The sequence below is a fragment of the Podarcis raffonei genome, chromosome 13 (assembly GCF_027172205.1).
Source record: "Podarcis raffonei isolate rPodRaf1 chromosome 13, rPodRaf1.pri, whole genome shotgun sequence".
Classification (NCBI taxonomy): domain Eukaryota; kingdom Metazoa; phylum Chordata; class Lepidosauria; order Squamata; family Lacertidae; genus Podarcis; species Podarcis raffonei.
Genome location: NC_070614.1, coordinates 48,635,385 through 48,650,827, shown reverse-complemented (window position 1 = coordinate 48,650,827; position 15,443 = coordinate 48,635,385). Strand labels below are relative to the sequence as shown.

Below are 15,443 nucleotides of genomic sequence, written 5' to 3'. Positions count from 1 at the left end.
ACAAATGCTCACTGGCATTCTTCATAAGAGTTAAGGACTCATGCCCCACAATGCAGGAATAGAGGGCTCTGCTTCTCCACTCAGATGCTGGGACTTTCAGAATGCTTTGGATGGTAAAAGTGGGGCTTCCAGCTTGGGCTGTTGGAGGCCCTGTGATATATTCAGAGACATCAATGTCTGTGTCATTCTTCTTCCACCTGATGAATATTTCAGCTGGGGAGAATCCAGAGACCTCACAAGCCAACCAAGCTACAGCTTGGGATGTAGGTTGTATGAATTGTCTTGGTGATAGAATGACCAAGTTGAAAGATGGAGCTTTAACATGGTTGGAATCTATATGGAAGGGGATGAAAACAGAAATGCTGACAAGGTTGATATTCAATTAGATGACACACGAAGAGAGAGCACTATGTTGGTGGTGGTGGGGAATAGTGAATCACACTACAGTGGTACCTCGGTTTTCGAACAGCTTAGTTCATGAACAACTTGGAAATCGAATGTGGAAAACCTGGAAATAGGTGTTCTGGTTTGCGATCTTTGCTTCGGAAGCCGAACGTGCTCCGTTTTGAGTCCCGAGCTCCCGTTTTTACTGTTGTGCTTGCTAATTTGCGTCCCCCATTGTAATTCAAGTCTTCCCTTTCCATTTTCCTGTTGCGCTGCTAATTTGCACCCTCCCCATTGTAATTGCAACAACGAACAACTTGGAAATTGAATGCTGCAAACCCATAAATAGGTGTTCCGGTTTGTGAACTTTGCTTCGGAAGCTGAACATGCTCTGTTTTGAGTCCTGAGCTTCCGTTTTTACTGTTCCGCTGCTAATTTGCATCCCCCATTGTAATTCAAGTCTTCCCTTTCCGTTTTGCTGTTGCGCTGCTAATTTGAGTCCCCCCATTGTAATTGCAGTGTTCTGAAGTGATATTTGGAGCTTATATTTGGTGATTTTGTTTTTGCTATTTATTTAGCGTTTTTGTTTTTGAGGCTTTTTCGGTTAATTTGTTTTTGTGACTGTGTGAAACCCAGCTCAGCTACTGATTGATTGATTGTGTGACTGCAGAAATGGATAAAAGCCCCCCCCCCAATCCAAACAATGACTATCATCAGTGCAGGTAAGAAAAAAATAATTTCAATTTTTATCATCTGCAATTCTGTTTTATTTATTTTATAGTACAGTACATTGATTATTGCTTTCATTTTATGGAGCAATGGTCTCATTAGATAGTAAAATTCATGTTAAATTGCTGTTTTAGGGGTTGTTTTAAAAAGCCTGGAATGGATTAATCCACTTTGCATTACTTTCTATGGAAAAGCGCGCCTTGGTTTTTGAATGCTTTGGTTTTTGAATGGACTTCCGGAACGGATTAAGTTTGAGAACCAAGGTACCACTGTATTGATATACTGAAGACTGTATTTAATTTTCATGCTAAACTTTGAGATCTATGTCCATCTGAAGCCCCATTACTTTCTCATAAATTCGAGGCCTAGTCTCTGATGGTTGAGTGATGAGGGACAGGCACCACATACATTTTCCTCTATCCATCCGTGGGTATGCGCAATACTATTTCCTTTGGAGTTATCAGATGCTATTTTCATAACCAGTAGTTGTTCACTTATCACACATTTCTTCCATATCTTCCCTCACCTTTGTTTTTTTGGATGGTCTGCTTCATGTCTGGGAAGAATGAGCAGGGATGAGAAATTAGGCACTGGATTGCATTTCCAGAATCCCAGGCCTCTCTGGTGATGGTCAACTGGCTTTGTAAGCTCTGGGTGAGGTTTGTGTGGCTTGTGATGTTTGCTTTTTCAGCATTCTTGGTGTAGTTTATGCCATTCACCACCCAGGTGAGCATGGCATGGTCCAGTTCGTATCCCACAACAAGGCAAATAAAGAGAGCTTTACTTTGGGTTAGTAGTTTCTCAAGAGGTGGCTTCAGGAGGTAGAGACTGGGAGGTGGGACGCTCCCTTTACATGCTAGAGGGGGACAAAAGACAAAGATGGATTTTTATGATGGTCAGAGTAAAGCACTTGGCAGGAAGATATAGAGAAATGGGGCACTGTGAGGAGAAGAGGAGCTGAGGGGTGAAGGGAGGTCCCAACCTTTTCAACAACACATTTAGAAACTGCACCAAATTCCCCATGGTGTAGGGTTGCCATACGCCTGGAATTTCCCGGACATAGCCAGAATACTGCAGTCGGAAGCAGTGTCCCATGTCAACAGTGTTGTTTTTGGTGAAAATGCTCAACAACTTTGGGCAAAACTAAAAAAAAACACAACTTCAACAATTTTTGTCTCTGGATTTTCACTTTTTGAAATATGGCAGCCGTATCTGGTGAAGCCAATCATTTCCCCTTCAGATGGCCTATATTAGTCAAGTCCTCAGAAATGTGATTTATACATTCTATGCCCAACACACTCTTGTAGTGTAGGATGGGATTGTCTACTGGTGACACCTGATTGCCTGGCAGTCTGTTTGCCTTAGATCTGACAGGAACCAGGGAAAATGTAGGAGAGCAGGACAGTAGAGCAAATGCATGAATTTTCTCTCTGGGGAGTGAAATGGACTAAGGAGAGCAAGAGAGGGAGAAAGTGTGTGTGTGTGTGTGTGTGTGTGAGTGAGTGAGAGAGAGAGAGATTCTGCAGTGGGCTTGGAAAATCACCTGTGCACTTGCTGATGCTGCTTGTCTGGATGTTACTTGTATCAGGTTGCCTTGCATTGCAGGTATACTTCTGTAGCGTGTTCCATTCCTTCAGGGGCACAACCAAGTTGCTCCTGGTATAAAACTGGCCAGCATTCTTCAGAAGGTTTGCAGGCTTGGGGGCCTCTTGAGCCTTCCCACTGGCCTCCCAGATGACTTGGATGTTCTCTAGGGAGTTGCCATAGATGGAGCAGACTAAAGTGATGTTACCACTGTTCCCTGGTCCTGTGCTGGGACAGAGTGGATCAGTGCTGAGAATCAATGAGAGAGCTGTCGGCACAATCCAGTCTGAAGAGAAAGAGAGGGAAAGTCAAATCTATTTTGTAAGACTGTGGTGAGCGTTGGATTCTTCAAAATAACACTAGTGACGCTGGAATAAAACCATCAGCAGCTTGGGAATAGTATGTCCTATCTATATTCTTTTTCTTCCTGCTTTGCCTCTCCCATATTCAGCTTTGTATCTCAAATTTTTCACTATTGCTTCTGTCCATGGTTCAGCCATCAGAACCCGGTGTCCCAAACCAAAGAACTTTGTCTCTTAATTTCTGTCCAACTCCAGAAAACTCATTGGCTGCTCTGATGATGGGTGGCTAACTAGGCCTGACTTAAGTGGCTTACTTAATTTTCATTGTCTAACTGAGGGATTCAGCCCAGAAATTCTGGCAATTTGTTGTGTGGTTTATTGTTCAACATTACCTTTTCTCGAGATGTTCCTGACCACCTTTGTATTTGTTGCCTCATGCACCACCTCACATGTGTTGATCTCCACTTCTTGCCATTGAGAGATGGGCATTTTCAACTGGTTGCTGGAACTGTATGTCCCGTCTGCCATCTTTTGTTCCACAAATGTTACTTTCTTGTTTTGTGGACCAGCCTTCCATTCGATGCTCACATTTGGGGGTCTGTAGTTAGATGCGATGCACTTCAGCGTGATGGTTTTATTTTCTTGGTCTATTGACTGCAGGAGTTCAACAGTAGGTGCTTGAAGGTGGTCTGTGAAGAAACTTCTGTTATAAGTAGCCATCATAAAATGGGAAAGAGTAGCATTGCGGGGTGGGGTAGGAAGACATCAAATTACCTGTATTAAGAAAAAGGAAGTCCTCAGGAGCATAAGTGAAAGAAATGAAGAAGTTCTTCATGAGTGAAACAAAGTGGAACAGCAAACAGGACCTTGTGTGAATTCCTGGCATAGGCGGTAGAAGTGTTGTTGTGCGATAGGTGGGAGAAGCTGACAGAACTGAATTCTGAGCATGCGCAGAAAGTGTGGCAGGGGGTCAAGAATCAGTTGGGTGAACCCAGCAATGCTAGGTGCAGAGCAGAGGTCCTTAGGTCAATGAAGTTAAGAGTTGTGTTGAATGAGGATATATTGTCTTCACAACTGCTTACGCCTAAAGGTTATCCTGTCTGTGTGCTGAGTTCAGAGGACAAGACAATTCTCTCCGGTATCAACAGTTTGGAGAGACTCACCAAAGCCTGAACTCTGATCCACAGATGCGCCCAGTTCTTCTCAGGTGAATGTGTAAACTTCTCCTCATTGAAAAGCAGAGAAGTGAGGTGAGGTGGTAAGAATGCTCTGCCTGTGGTGTTTTTTGATAGCCGTCTTGCACATGCAAGTCATCACCAGAAACATTTGTACAATGAATATGCATGGAAACATGCCGTGAGGTTTTGCTGAGAATGCAGCACAACACATCTGCCTGCACGGGCTTTAGGCTTAAGCTTTGCACCATGAGTGAGATTTCAGGAGATATCTTACCGAGGCTAAGTTACATCATTCAAGTTCATTGTATATTAGGTTACATCCTGTGAGTGTGTACTCTTGGTATGCAATCCTTTGCCCTGGTCCAAGTGGATTACCATCCCACTGTTAGTCTATGCTTTGGTCCTTGTTACACACACACACCCTCCCAGAGGCGGAGCAATGTGGGGTGGGGTGCCCCAGGTGCCATCCCTGAGGGGGGTGACAAAATCCTGGCTGGGCTGGATCGTGTCCCCCAGCTGCGCCGCTGCGCCAGATCGTGCCCCCTGGCCAGACCGCCATGCCAAATCGCGCCTCCTGGTCCGGCCGCAGCGGCGGAGTGTGTCCCCTGACCCGGCCACCTGGGCAAGATTGTGCCCTCCATTTGGGTGTGATCGCCCCGCACTCTGGGTTGGGAGTTGTGGGGGCAGTACCCCCTGCTCCCGTCTGGAGGAGGCAGGCAGGCAGGGGAGAGGATGGGACGCAGGCAGGCGGGCAAAAACAGAGCGGGGCGGGAATGGGTGCCGCACGCCCCCTCCCGTCCCTCCCGGTGGGTGCTGCGCTCGCCATCCCATCCCTCCCAATGGGCAGTTCGCCCTGCCCTTATAGGCGGTTCACACCGCCCCAGGTGTCAGAGAGGCTTCCTCTGCCACTGCCCCCTCCTCACAGAAATATTCAGATAGCTCAGTTGGTTAGAATGTGGTGCTAATAATACTAAGGTCGCAGGTTTGATCCCTGTAAGAAACAGCTGCATATTCCTGCATGCAGGGGTTGGACTAAATGATCCGCAGGGTCCCTTCCAACTCTAATCTATGATTCTATTATTTGTAGCTGCAACCACTGCAAATTAGGGGCATGCAAGCACTCTCAGCCCTGTTGAAGGGAACACAGTGGCTCAGTGTTGATTCTCCTCCATCCTATGTCTTCAGTGTTCTCCATCTACTCTTCTCTAAATCAAGGCACAGTTGCTTCTTCCTGTATTGCTGAATAGGTGGCTACATCCCAACTCTAGCGTTGCACTGGCGTAACACTGATGTAATACTGGTTGCACTAGTGTACAGTGTGAAATCTGCATTGGCAGAAGAACCCTTGTACCAAATCCCAAACTTTTTACCATACCCTACTTTTCATTCATTCATTCATTCATTCATTCATTCATCATTTTATTTGTATGCCGCCTTTCCATAGTTAAAACAACGCTCAAGGCGGCTTACAACGTGACAAGATTTGCACAATTACCAACATAACAAAAGCCATAAACAATAAATAAAACACATCAAAAAGCACACAGCCAAATGGAAAGCAATTTCCACATAAATCATAAAATCTAAAACTAAGAATACAGCATTAATATCTATCACAATTTAAAACAAATTTTTTTCCCCCTTCCAGTAGCACCTTAAAGACCAACAATTTCTCTATCACAATTTAAAACGACATAGATAAAAAATAAAAGCATTTTTTTTTTAAAAACCAAACAAACAAAAAACAGAGCCCTCCCAGCAGCAGCAGCAGCACTCCTTTATGGAGTCTGTCAGGTCCCGCCCCGAGCCAGGTGGAGAGAAGCAGGGCAGGGCCCTTCAGGCTCCCAGCAGGTCACTTGTTAGGGCTTTTTAAATGAATATAGCAACTTACAATATTTAGAGATAAAGGAAAGGAACAAGACCTTTTCCTGTGAACAGGCCTTTCTTAGCTTTGGTGCGTCTATCTCCTAGCAATGACCATGTGCCCCTCCCCAATGATGTGACCTGCTAAAAAACACAGCCTTCTCTAGAGAGGAAAGTGTTAGAAGATTATCATTCATACAAAGAGCCTGACTGATCTTTGCAACCTCAGCACCCACCTTGGGAGATTCACTTACCAATGGGTACCTTTTCACTCTTAGTGAGTGGCTGGTTGGACGAGGAATGGTGGACCACACAGCTGTAGCTGCCGCCCTTCCCCCCTGCTTCGTCTCTGCCAATTTTAAGGATGCTGTAAGTGGTGTACCCCTTCCCAGCTGGTGTCACTGGTCCGTTGTCATACAGTGTTTCATTCAGGATATTGTTGTCCTTCTTCCATGAGATGCTAATTTCCTCTGGGGAAAACCCATTCACATTGCAGACAAGAATCAGGGCCACGGTACTCTGGAGCGAGACGTCAAAGTTGGCTTTTGAAACGGTGATGGAGGGCTCCATGGTTTCTGAATTCAAAAGAGGGAGACTATCATTATTAATGAAGTGCCTACATTTGTGCTAGGAGACTTGCTCAGGACAATTTCTCTCTCTCTCTCTCTCTCTCTCTCTCTCTCTCTCTCTCTCACACACACACACACACACACACACACAGTGTGTGTGTGCGTGAGAGACTCATAAACCAATTAAAACAATCCACAATGCAGCTCCTAGACTGGTAACTGGGAGTGGCCACAGGGACCATATAGCACTGGTTCTAAAAGATCTGCATTGGCTCCCAGTACAATTCTGAGCACAATTCAAAGAGTTGGTGTTGAACTTTAAAGTCCTAAATGGCTTTGGTCCTGTATACCTGAAGGAGTAAAGCTAAAGGACCTCCTGGATGGGAACGACATTCATATCGCTTTTCAGGCCGAGGGAGCCAGCATTTGACCACAGACGGCTTTCCTGGTCATGTGGCCAGCATGACTAAACTGCTTCTGGCACAACGGAACACCATGACGGAAGCCAGAGTGCACGGAAAAACCGTTCACCTTCCCACCTCAGTGGTACAGTACCTATTTATCTACTTGCACTGGTATTCTTTTGAACTGCAATTGTCTCCACCCCATCATTCAGCCCAGACACTGAGATCCAGCATTGAGGGCCTTCTGGTGGTTCCCTCATTGCTAGAACTATAATTACAGGGAACCAGGCAGGTAATGGTGCCTGCCCTGTGGAACGCCCTCCCATCAGATGTCAAAGAGTTAAATAACTATATGATTTTTCGTAGGCATCTGAAGGTCTTGTTCCGGGAAGCTTTTCATGTTTGATGCATTGTTTGTTTGTTTTTTGTTTCCATTCACCTCTGTATTGTGTTGGAAGCCACCCAGAGTGTCTGAGGTAACCCAAGTCAGATGGGCAAGGTATAAGAAATAAATTATTATTATTATTATTATTATTATTATTATTATTATTATTAGGTGGGTGCCTCACTGATTTCTCACTGCAGGCACCAGAACTATGTGGTTAGGCCACAAACACTAAGAAGAATCACAGCCAATTACTGGCCCTTAAAGGTAATAATGTAGAAAGTTTGTAATCAGAGCAGAAGGAGAACTTGATTCCTGAGTTTACTTTTAGCAGCCAGACCTAGACATCCATACTTACGTGTCTCTTTCTTGATTGTTAATTGTTTGATGACTTCTTCATAGCAACCTCCAGCCACTTTGCAGGTGAATCTGGTACCCTTTCTCCATTGTTCCAAAGATATCGTGTGGGTGTTTTTAATCTCCTGTTCTCCACTGGCGTCCTTTCCCCTCATGGTCTTCTGACCCATAGTACTGGGCTTGCCATCCACATCCCAAGTAACTTCAATGTTTTCAAGGCCAAAACCAACCACAGCACAAGTAACATTGGCTGTCCCTTCAACCACGTCTCTATAGGATGGCTTGATGATGGAGACAGTAGGTTTCAGCAGTGAAGCATAGCAGGCTGGAGAGGAGGGTAAGATACAGAGATTGGGAAAGATCCTTTAAAATCCTTGAATGTGCAAAAAACACACCCACCCAAGATGAGGACGAACACTATCTGTCCATAGTTACTTGGAAATGAACTCCATTAAATACAGAGGGTCTTGCTTATCAGTAGATATGAAAGGGCTGTTGCATAAACAAATATTGGATGTATGTCCCTTTTTTGAGGTAAAATGTGGATAAAATCATGTTTCCCCATTTTTACTTTTTTCATTTGTAAAATCTAGGCATAATTTTATTGGGATTGATTTGACTGTAGAGAGAAACTGTCGGTATTCTCTCTGTCTACTTTGTCAATTATATCCATCACCTTTCCCCCCCAATGTGGCCGCTGAGACCATATAACACCAGTCCTGAAAGACCTGCATTAACTCCCAGTACATTTCTGAGCACAATTCAAAGTGCTGGTGCTGACCTTTGAAGCCCTAAACGGCCTCGGCCCTGTATACCTGAAGGAGCATCTCCACCCCCATCATTCAGCCTGGACACTGAGGTCCAGCTCTGAGGGCCTTCTGGCGGTTCCCTCACTGAGAAGTGAAGCTGCAGGGAATCAGGCAGAGGGCCTTCTCAGTGGTGGCACCCGCCCTGTGGAACATCCTCCCATCAGATGTCAAGGAAATAAACAACTGCCTGACTTTTAGAAGACAACTGAAGGCAGCCCTTTTAAGGGAATTTTTTAATGTTTGATGTTTTATTGTGTTTTTAGTATTCTGTTGGGAGCCACCCAGAGTGGCTGGGGAAACCCAGCCAGATGGGCAGGGTATAAACAAACAAACAAACAAACAAACAAACAAACAAATATCTCTCCTGTTTAGGTGACCTGGTCTTAAGCTGTTTATAACATAGGTCTGTTGCATACATCCGGGCAAGCCCCTGATAATAATGCATAACCTTCACCCACCCATCATTCCCTTATCCTTAAGAGCTGGTAGTTCTTACCCTGGCACTTGCTGGTGTTGTACATTACGATGTCCGGGTTGCGAGCTGATCGAGCCACTTTACATGTGTAGATGTCCCCTCTGTCCCAGCTCTCTTTGGTGATATTCCATCGGACAAATCTGGAGTAGCTACTGCTTTTCCCTTGGTCCGCTGCCAGTGACACCTGCACTCTGCCCTGCTCCACTTCTCCATTCCTCAGCCATTCCACATAGGCTTTCCCAGGGCCAAGGCTCCAGAGGAAGCATACCAGATCTAGGCTGGTCTCTGCGGCCTGCTCACCGCAGCTGGGGGTGAAGATGTTAACTTGGATTGGCTTTCGAGCTTGTAGAGTGCAATCTGAGAGCAGAGAGCAGATTTTTGTTATGTTTGCTGGATTAATTCGTATAAGAAAGCCTACAGAAAACCCATATAAGATGAGGCAAGATAGAAAAACAAACTATGAAAACGCTAACAAGTAAAATATAACCTAAAGTATTAACACAGGGGTGGAGAACAAGTGGTTCTTCAGATGATGTTTGACTCCTCTCTGAGCCAGTCAGTCTGGCCCAATGGCCAGGATGATGGGGGTAAGAATTCAGCAACCTCTGGAGCAACACAGGTTCTCATCCGTGGTTTAAAACAACAGCAGAACACACAATGCCCTCCATACCTCAAGAGTTGGGGTTTAGGTTTCTATTTTAAAAGTGTACTTCCTTTCAAAAACTGCATGAGAAAAAGAGGAAATCTGGGGAGAAACTATGTGCAACACTAAGTGCATTCTTTCATATTGTGTGTATCTTTTTAAAAATATTAAATAGCAGCTGCTGGAGCATGGGAAAGTGGGCTAATAGGATTTGCTTGTGGTGTGTACACAGAGAGGAGATTAATCATTTCCCTCCAGACTGTGATCCTGACAAAATCAGCTGCTACTGCGCATGGGAGGGAACATAAGATTGACATCAGTGGTAGCTTCCAATTCATGCCAAATAGCAGCTGGAGAAGGGAGGGGGGCACAATTTTCAACTGGATCACAGTCCAGGAGGAAGAGGTTACCTGTTTCTTGGAGCCTCCAGTAGCTGATTTTTATATCATTTTTAAAAATGATGCACAAAACCATAATCCCTGTATTTAATGTCAAACATCCTCTGGCTCTCAAAGGGAGCAGGTTCATCTTTCAAATGCCCATGCTAATAATGCCAATTGTATGCTTCACACGAGCATTTTATAAAGTTGACTGGAAATGTATTGGGGAGGCTGGAATGTCACCTTAGTGGCGGCTGCTCTCTGTCACATCATGGTTGCCAACATGGCAGAATGTGATAAAGCATGTTGTGACTGGAGGATGTGCTTTTAGCCCTATTGAACCAGTTCCCTGGAACAGTGTGTTCTCCTTCATGAAGAGCACGTGTTGCGGTGGGTGCTAGCAAGACACCCACTGTTGCTGGGCAAAAAAGAGTTTGGCCACCATTATCATTGTGCTGCCTGTTGCTGGGGAGATTTAAATGTTGCTGTTTCATGATTGACAGCCATAGCTCTTAAATACCCTGCGCGCAGCGTTGAGCTTCCTCTTTTCCCTGTTTTCAGGTTGTTTGCTTGACCTTGCTATGCCTGTCATGGGGTCATGTGCTTTTGGGGCAGGGACCCGGTAGGAATTTTGTCCATTTGGCTGATTGGCTGGTGCCATTTGGTTTTTGCCTACTGCGTAGCAAATCGTCACAACTTGTAAGGTTGCGGTTAGGCATTGGTTTTGGAATTGGTTGGTGGAGGGGTATGGATTGGCTGTGCCTGCCCCTCCAAAGTGCTGCTGCTGCAGGGGTTTTCCATTAAAGGAACCCGGGGGCTCGCCATGCTTTTGTCCGAACCCCTGTCAAGGGGCTAGGGCGACGCAAGAGCCCCTGGGAGCATTTGGGGAGAGGTGAGGCATGGTTCCCAGTCCTGTCTCTCTCCCCAAAATGTTCTTCCCCTTTCTGACTTCGTGGGTGTGCGAATGTCAGTCTGTTCCCGTGCGGGGTCAGATAGTCGCAACCAATGCCTAAGCAACCACTCACATCGCTTGTAATTTTAATAAAGTTGTGGCCAAAATTATGCCAAAAACCTTAAACTAAAAATATGTGTCAATTGTGTTTTATTGGGGGGTGTCTTGGGGACCTCGACATGCAACGACAGAAGCCCTAACGCTGTTATGCTTTCAGTGTATGTTGAAGCTGTTTCTCCCATGCCTTCCCTAATTAGTGCATTCTATTTCTGCAGCTTTCAGTTTTTGTTGATTTCACATTTCCAACTTTGTTTTATAATCTGTATTAGATTCAGATTTTTAAAATTATGTCTTTTTTTGATCGTGGTGGCCAGTTTTGTTTTGTTTTTTTAAAAAAATGCTGAAGTGAATTAAAAAACATGGGTACAATTGGCTCAAAAGAATAGCTGACTTTGTTTGTGTGTGGCATTTTTTAAGATCCCACAATCTGCTTTTGTCCCCCATCCGCCGCTGCCATCCCACATCTTACCACTGTAGCGGATGGTTGCTGATGGTCGCTCCCCCTTTTCTGACTGCTGGTTCACAAGGCACTGATAAGATTTTGTTTTAAGTTCTTCCGAATGGACTGTCAGCTGACTGGCACTGTAAAATCTGCTGCCTATTCTTTGCTGTGTTGCTGGGAACGTTTTTGCTTGACTGTTGCTGGGTTGCCACTCAATAGTTGCCAAATTCATCATATTTGCAGCAAGGAGGCAGGCGAAGGTTACATCTGCCTTGTTTTCGTCGGAATCACAGCAAGGCATCAGGGGAAACACCAAAGGAGTTTCATTTGGATCTATAGGAAAGCAAAAAGAGAGGGCAGGTAATGGGGAATACGAAAAGACAGAAATAAATCTATATTTACACTACAGAAGCTTTTACAAATCCCACAGTCCCCAATAGGGTTCCCCCCCTAATGTTGCTATCGCTAGTAGTCATAGAGATGTTTTCACATTCTTAGTTTTCAAAGCAGTCTAGCTGTCAGGGACTGGGCAGAGGAGGAATGGTGGAGACCGCCTCCCCATCCTGACCCTTCCAGGGAAGAGGAAGAGGAAGACAGTATAGATTTACAACAAGGGTTTGCAGGAGGTCACAGCTCAGAGGCAGATGAAGGGGAAAGTTGGGAAATGATGGGAGAAGATGAGCAGTCAGAGCCAGAGCAACACCTGGCTGACATGTTGTCATTAGAAAGCATTCCACACCCTCCATCTCCCAGAAACCGGCGGGCCTTAAAAGCAGGAGAGCAAAGAACTCGAAGACAGAGGGCACGTAGTAGCACCTGTTGAAGTGATGAATGAGGAAGTGGGAGAGATGGGGGTTTGGGGTGGAGTTTCACTTGGGACAACGCCATTATCCAAGAGGCTGGGTTCTATAGCCTCTCTCTATAAAGATTGAAATAGAAAAGGACAGTAAGAAACTTTTCCTTGTCTTTATACTTTCTTGGGCAACCAGCTAGGAGCCGCTGACAGCATTCCTGATACTAGCAACAAATCTTATTTTGCCCCATTTAGACAACGTTTCTCAGTCATCATGTGATGCCGTTTCCATCCCCGTAATCCTTCCTCAATCCTCATCTATATCACTATATTTCCTTTTGTCCAGAACCACAGCACATGGCTTGATTTAACCTGATTTTCAGCTAAGCATTACACAGGTCACACAAAATATTACCTGGTGGCACATCAAAACCTTCCTCTGTTAGCTTCATTGCTCCTCTTCCCACTCAGTTCATAGCAGAAATGGGATTAATCTATGATCCTCCATAAATTATATCTGCCTCAGTTTACCAGAAAGCCATTTTACTACAGAACTCTAGTGTGTTGAAGACTACAAGACATTTCCAATATCGGACTTAGGGTTGTATTTCCTTTTTAAAAAATTATTATTATCCTTAGGCACCAACAGAACACAAAAAAGCTATACATTTAGGTCATTTGTTACAAAGATACAAAATTAACAGAAAGAAAATAAACTCATATATTTTGACAATAACTCTTCTTTAAGTACATCTAACTTCCTGTCCCCTCCATATTTAATTTCATATTTACTAACTTGTTGCAAAAACCTGTCCGATCATTTTACAATAAAGTATTATTTCTCCTGTGTCCTTGTTTCTTAATACAGCTACAGACGTTATTCAAAGGCAGCGACTGAGTTCATACTACCACAATTGTTCTTAAGATAAACTTTGAAAATGTCCCATTTTGCAATAAATACTTGTTTTGAATTGTCTTTCATATTTTCGGTTAATTTAGCTAGCTCTGCATATTCAACTTATTTCTGTAACCATTCTGACCTGGAAGGGATTTTATCACTTTTACAATTAGTCGCTATTAGAATTCTCGCAGTGTCAGTGGCATATAAAAATATTTCTCTTACATTCCTAGGAATGGCTGATCCTGTAATTCCAATTAAAAAGGCTTCTGTTTTTTTTTTAAAAAATAAACGAAACCCTGAGCATTTTTTTGAGTTCTATATACAGTGGTACCTTGGGTTAAGTACTTAATTCGTTCTGGAGGTCCGTTCTTAACCTGAAACTGTTCTTAACCTGAAGCACCACTTTAGCTAATGGGACCTCCCGCTGCTGCTGTGCCGTCGGAGCACGATTTCTGTTCTCATCCTGAAGCAAAGTTCTTAACCTGAAGCACTATTTCTGAGTTAGTGGAGTCTGTAACCTGAAGCGTATGTAACCCGAGGTACCACTGTAGAAGATTTTAATTTTTTTACATAGCCACCACATATGGAAGATTGTACTGATTCCTTCTTTACATCTCCAACAAGTACTAGATACATTTTTTATACATTTTGGAGAGCTTCCATGGAGTCAGGTACCATTGCTACTGCATTTTTTGAAAGTTTTCCCTCAACATGTAACATGCCATGAATTTCCAATTTACTTTCCATAAATTTTCCCACTCTTTCAGATCTATATTGTACCCAAAATCATGATTAAATGGGCCTGGGATTTAGGGTTGTATTTCTAATACTCACGGGGAGCTGTCTATTAGGCCATTCCACTCTGTTTCTTAGAGTCTGTTGGTTCATTCTACTGCCCTGCATGAATTGAGAGCGTACCCTAGAACGGAAGTGGGCAGAAGGTACCTTAAGTCTTGATCTACCGGCAGATCAGTGAGCAACTTGCAGCAGAATGGCAAAGATTTCTGACTCCCAACTGCATAAGAATAGCAGCAACAAAATACGAATTATATTGTTGAAGGAAATAAATGCTTATAGAAACCTGAAAGTAGATTTTTGTGCGGAAGAACTACAACCTCTGTTGAGTTCTTATATACAAAAGCAGTTCCTTGGTTCAGAGTTCTTTAATTCTGTATCTTTTGCATCATGCTCTGGTTAGTGCATCTCAGGGTCCTAGTGATAGTAAGGTAGATCCCACAAGCTTAATATCCACCCACCTGTACTCCAGAAAAAACATGCACTAGTTCTCTGCTTCTACCCATTCCAGATAAACTGCATTTAAGGAGAGTATGCACACTATTGTCGGTCTTCTGATTACAACCCCTCTGATGAGTCTCTGAGGAGCCCCACAGATTTTAGGAAGCCCACATCAAAGCTACTATTTAAATAAATAATTAAGATTATTTATAGAGTGTGACTGTGGACTGAATTTTGGCAGGAAGAAAACTGGACGCATCCCTGTGTCCCACAGATGTCACATGCTTTATGTCGTAAAAATCCCTTTTCCTAAAGGGAAGGCCATGCAATTCAAGAGGAGTGCACAAACCCATAGCAGCTGTTTCAAGGCCCCACAACCCAGCTTTACAGACTTGGTACGCATACCCCTAAACATTTTGTGAATCTAAGTTTGGCCTCATTGAGGGGCAGTATTTCAATATGAGTAGGAAAACGAGAGTACCCCCAAACATTTTTAAAGAAAAAAGCACTGGCTGCCCCTCAAAAGTAACTCTTCCACCCGTTCGACTCCAGATTTCTTATGCTGTTCCCCCTCCCCTTCCTCCTCTGCCCCACTCATTTCCCCAGGGTCTGGCTGAGTGGTTGGGGTTTTCCTGCATGTGTGTTTTAATGGAGCAGTTCAAATATTGCCCACCCTTCTAATCTACCCCTCCTTTCTTGGTGTGTCCATTCCCTTCCCCCCTTTGCCCTTGATGAAAGGAAGGTTCTGTGGCAGGGGCTGGATGTGACCACATGAGTACTACTAGACATTTTTCAAAGTTCCTTCTTGCTCCCTGCCCCACTCTTTTGCTTTACCTGGGTCTTGTGAGAGAAGGAAGCGGGGTGGAGGGAGAAAGAGGGAGGCAGAGGCTCGCTTTGCTTAGCTGAGAGGTGTTTGTGATCAGCTGGGCAGTGATCAAAGGTAAACAGGAAAGAGACAATGTTGGAGCCAGAGGGAGGAAGAGACAGAGGAAAGGAA

The 15,443-nt window shown here is 44.2% G+C and overlaps 1 gene segment (V, D, J or C); it reads right to left on the bottom strand.

The window, feature by feature from the left end:
* The window catches only part of LOC128400585 (Ig mu chain C region membrane-bound form-like), a 42,983-nt gene that overhangs the window by 4,476 nt on the left and 23,064 nt on the right, over positions 1 to 15,443 (bottom strand). The window contains 4 exon segments of the C gene segment in view: positions 6,295 to 6,615; positions 7,757 to 8,080; positions 9,061 to 9,396; positions 11,544 to 11,849. Coding sequence covers positions 6,295 to 6,615; positions 7,757 to 8,080; positions 9,061 to 9,396; positions 11,544 to 11,817 — 1,255 coding nt within the window.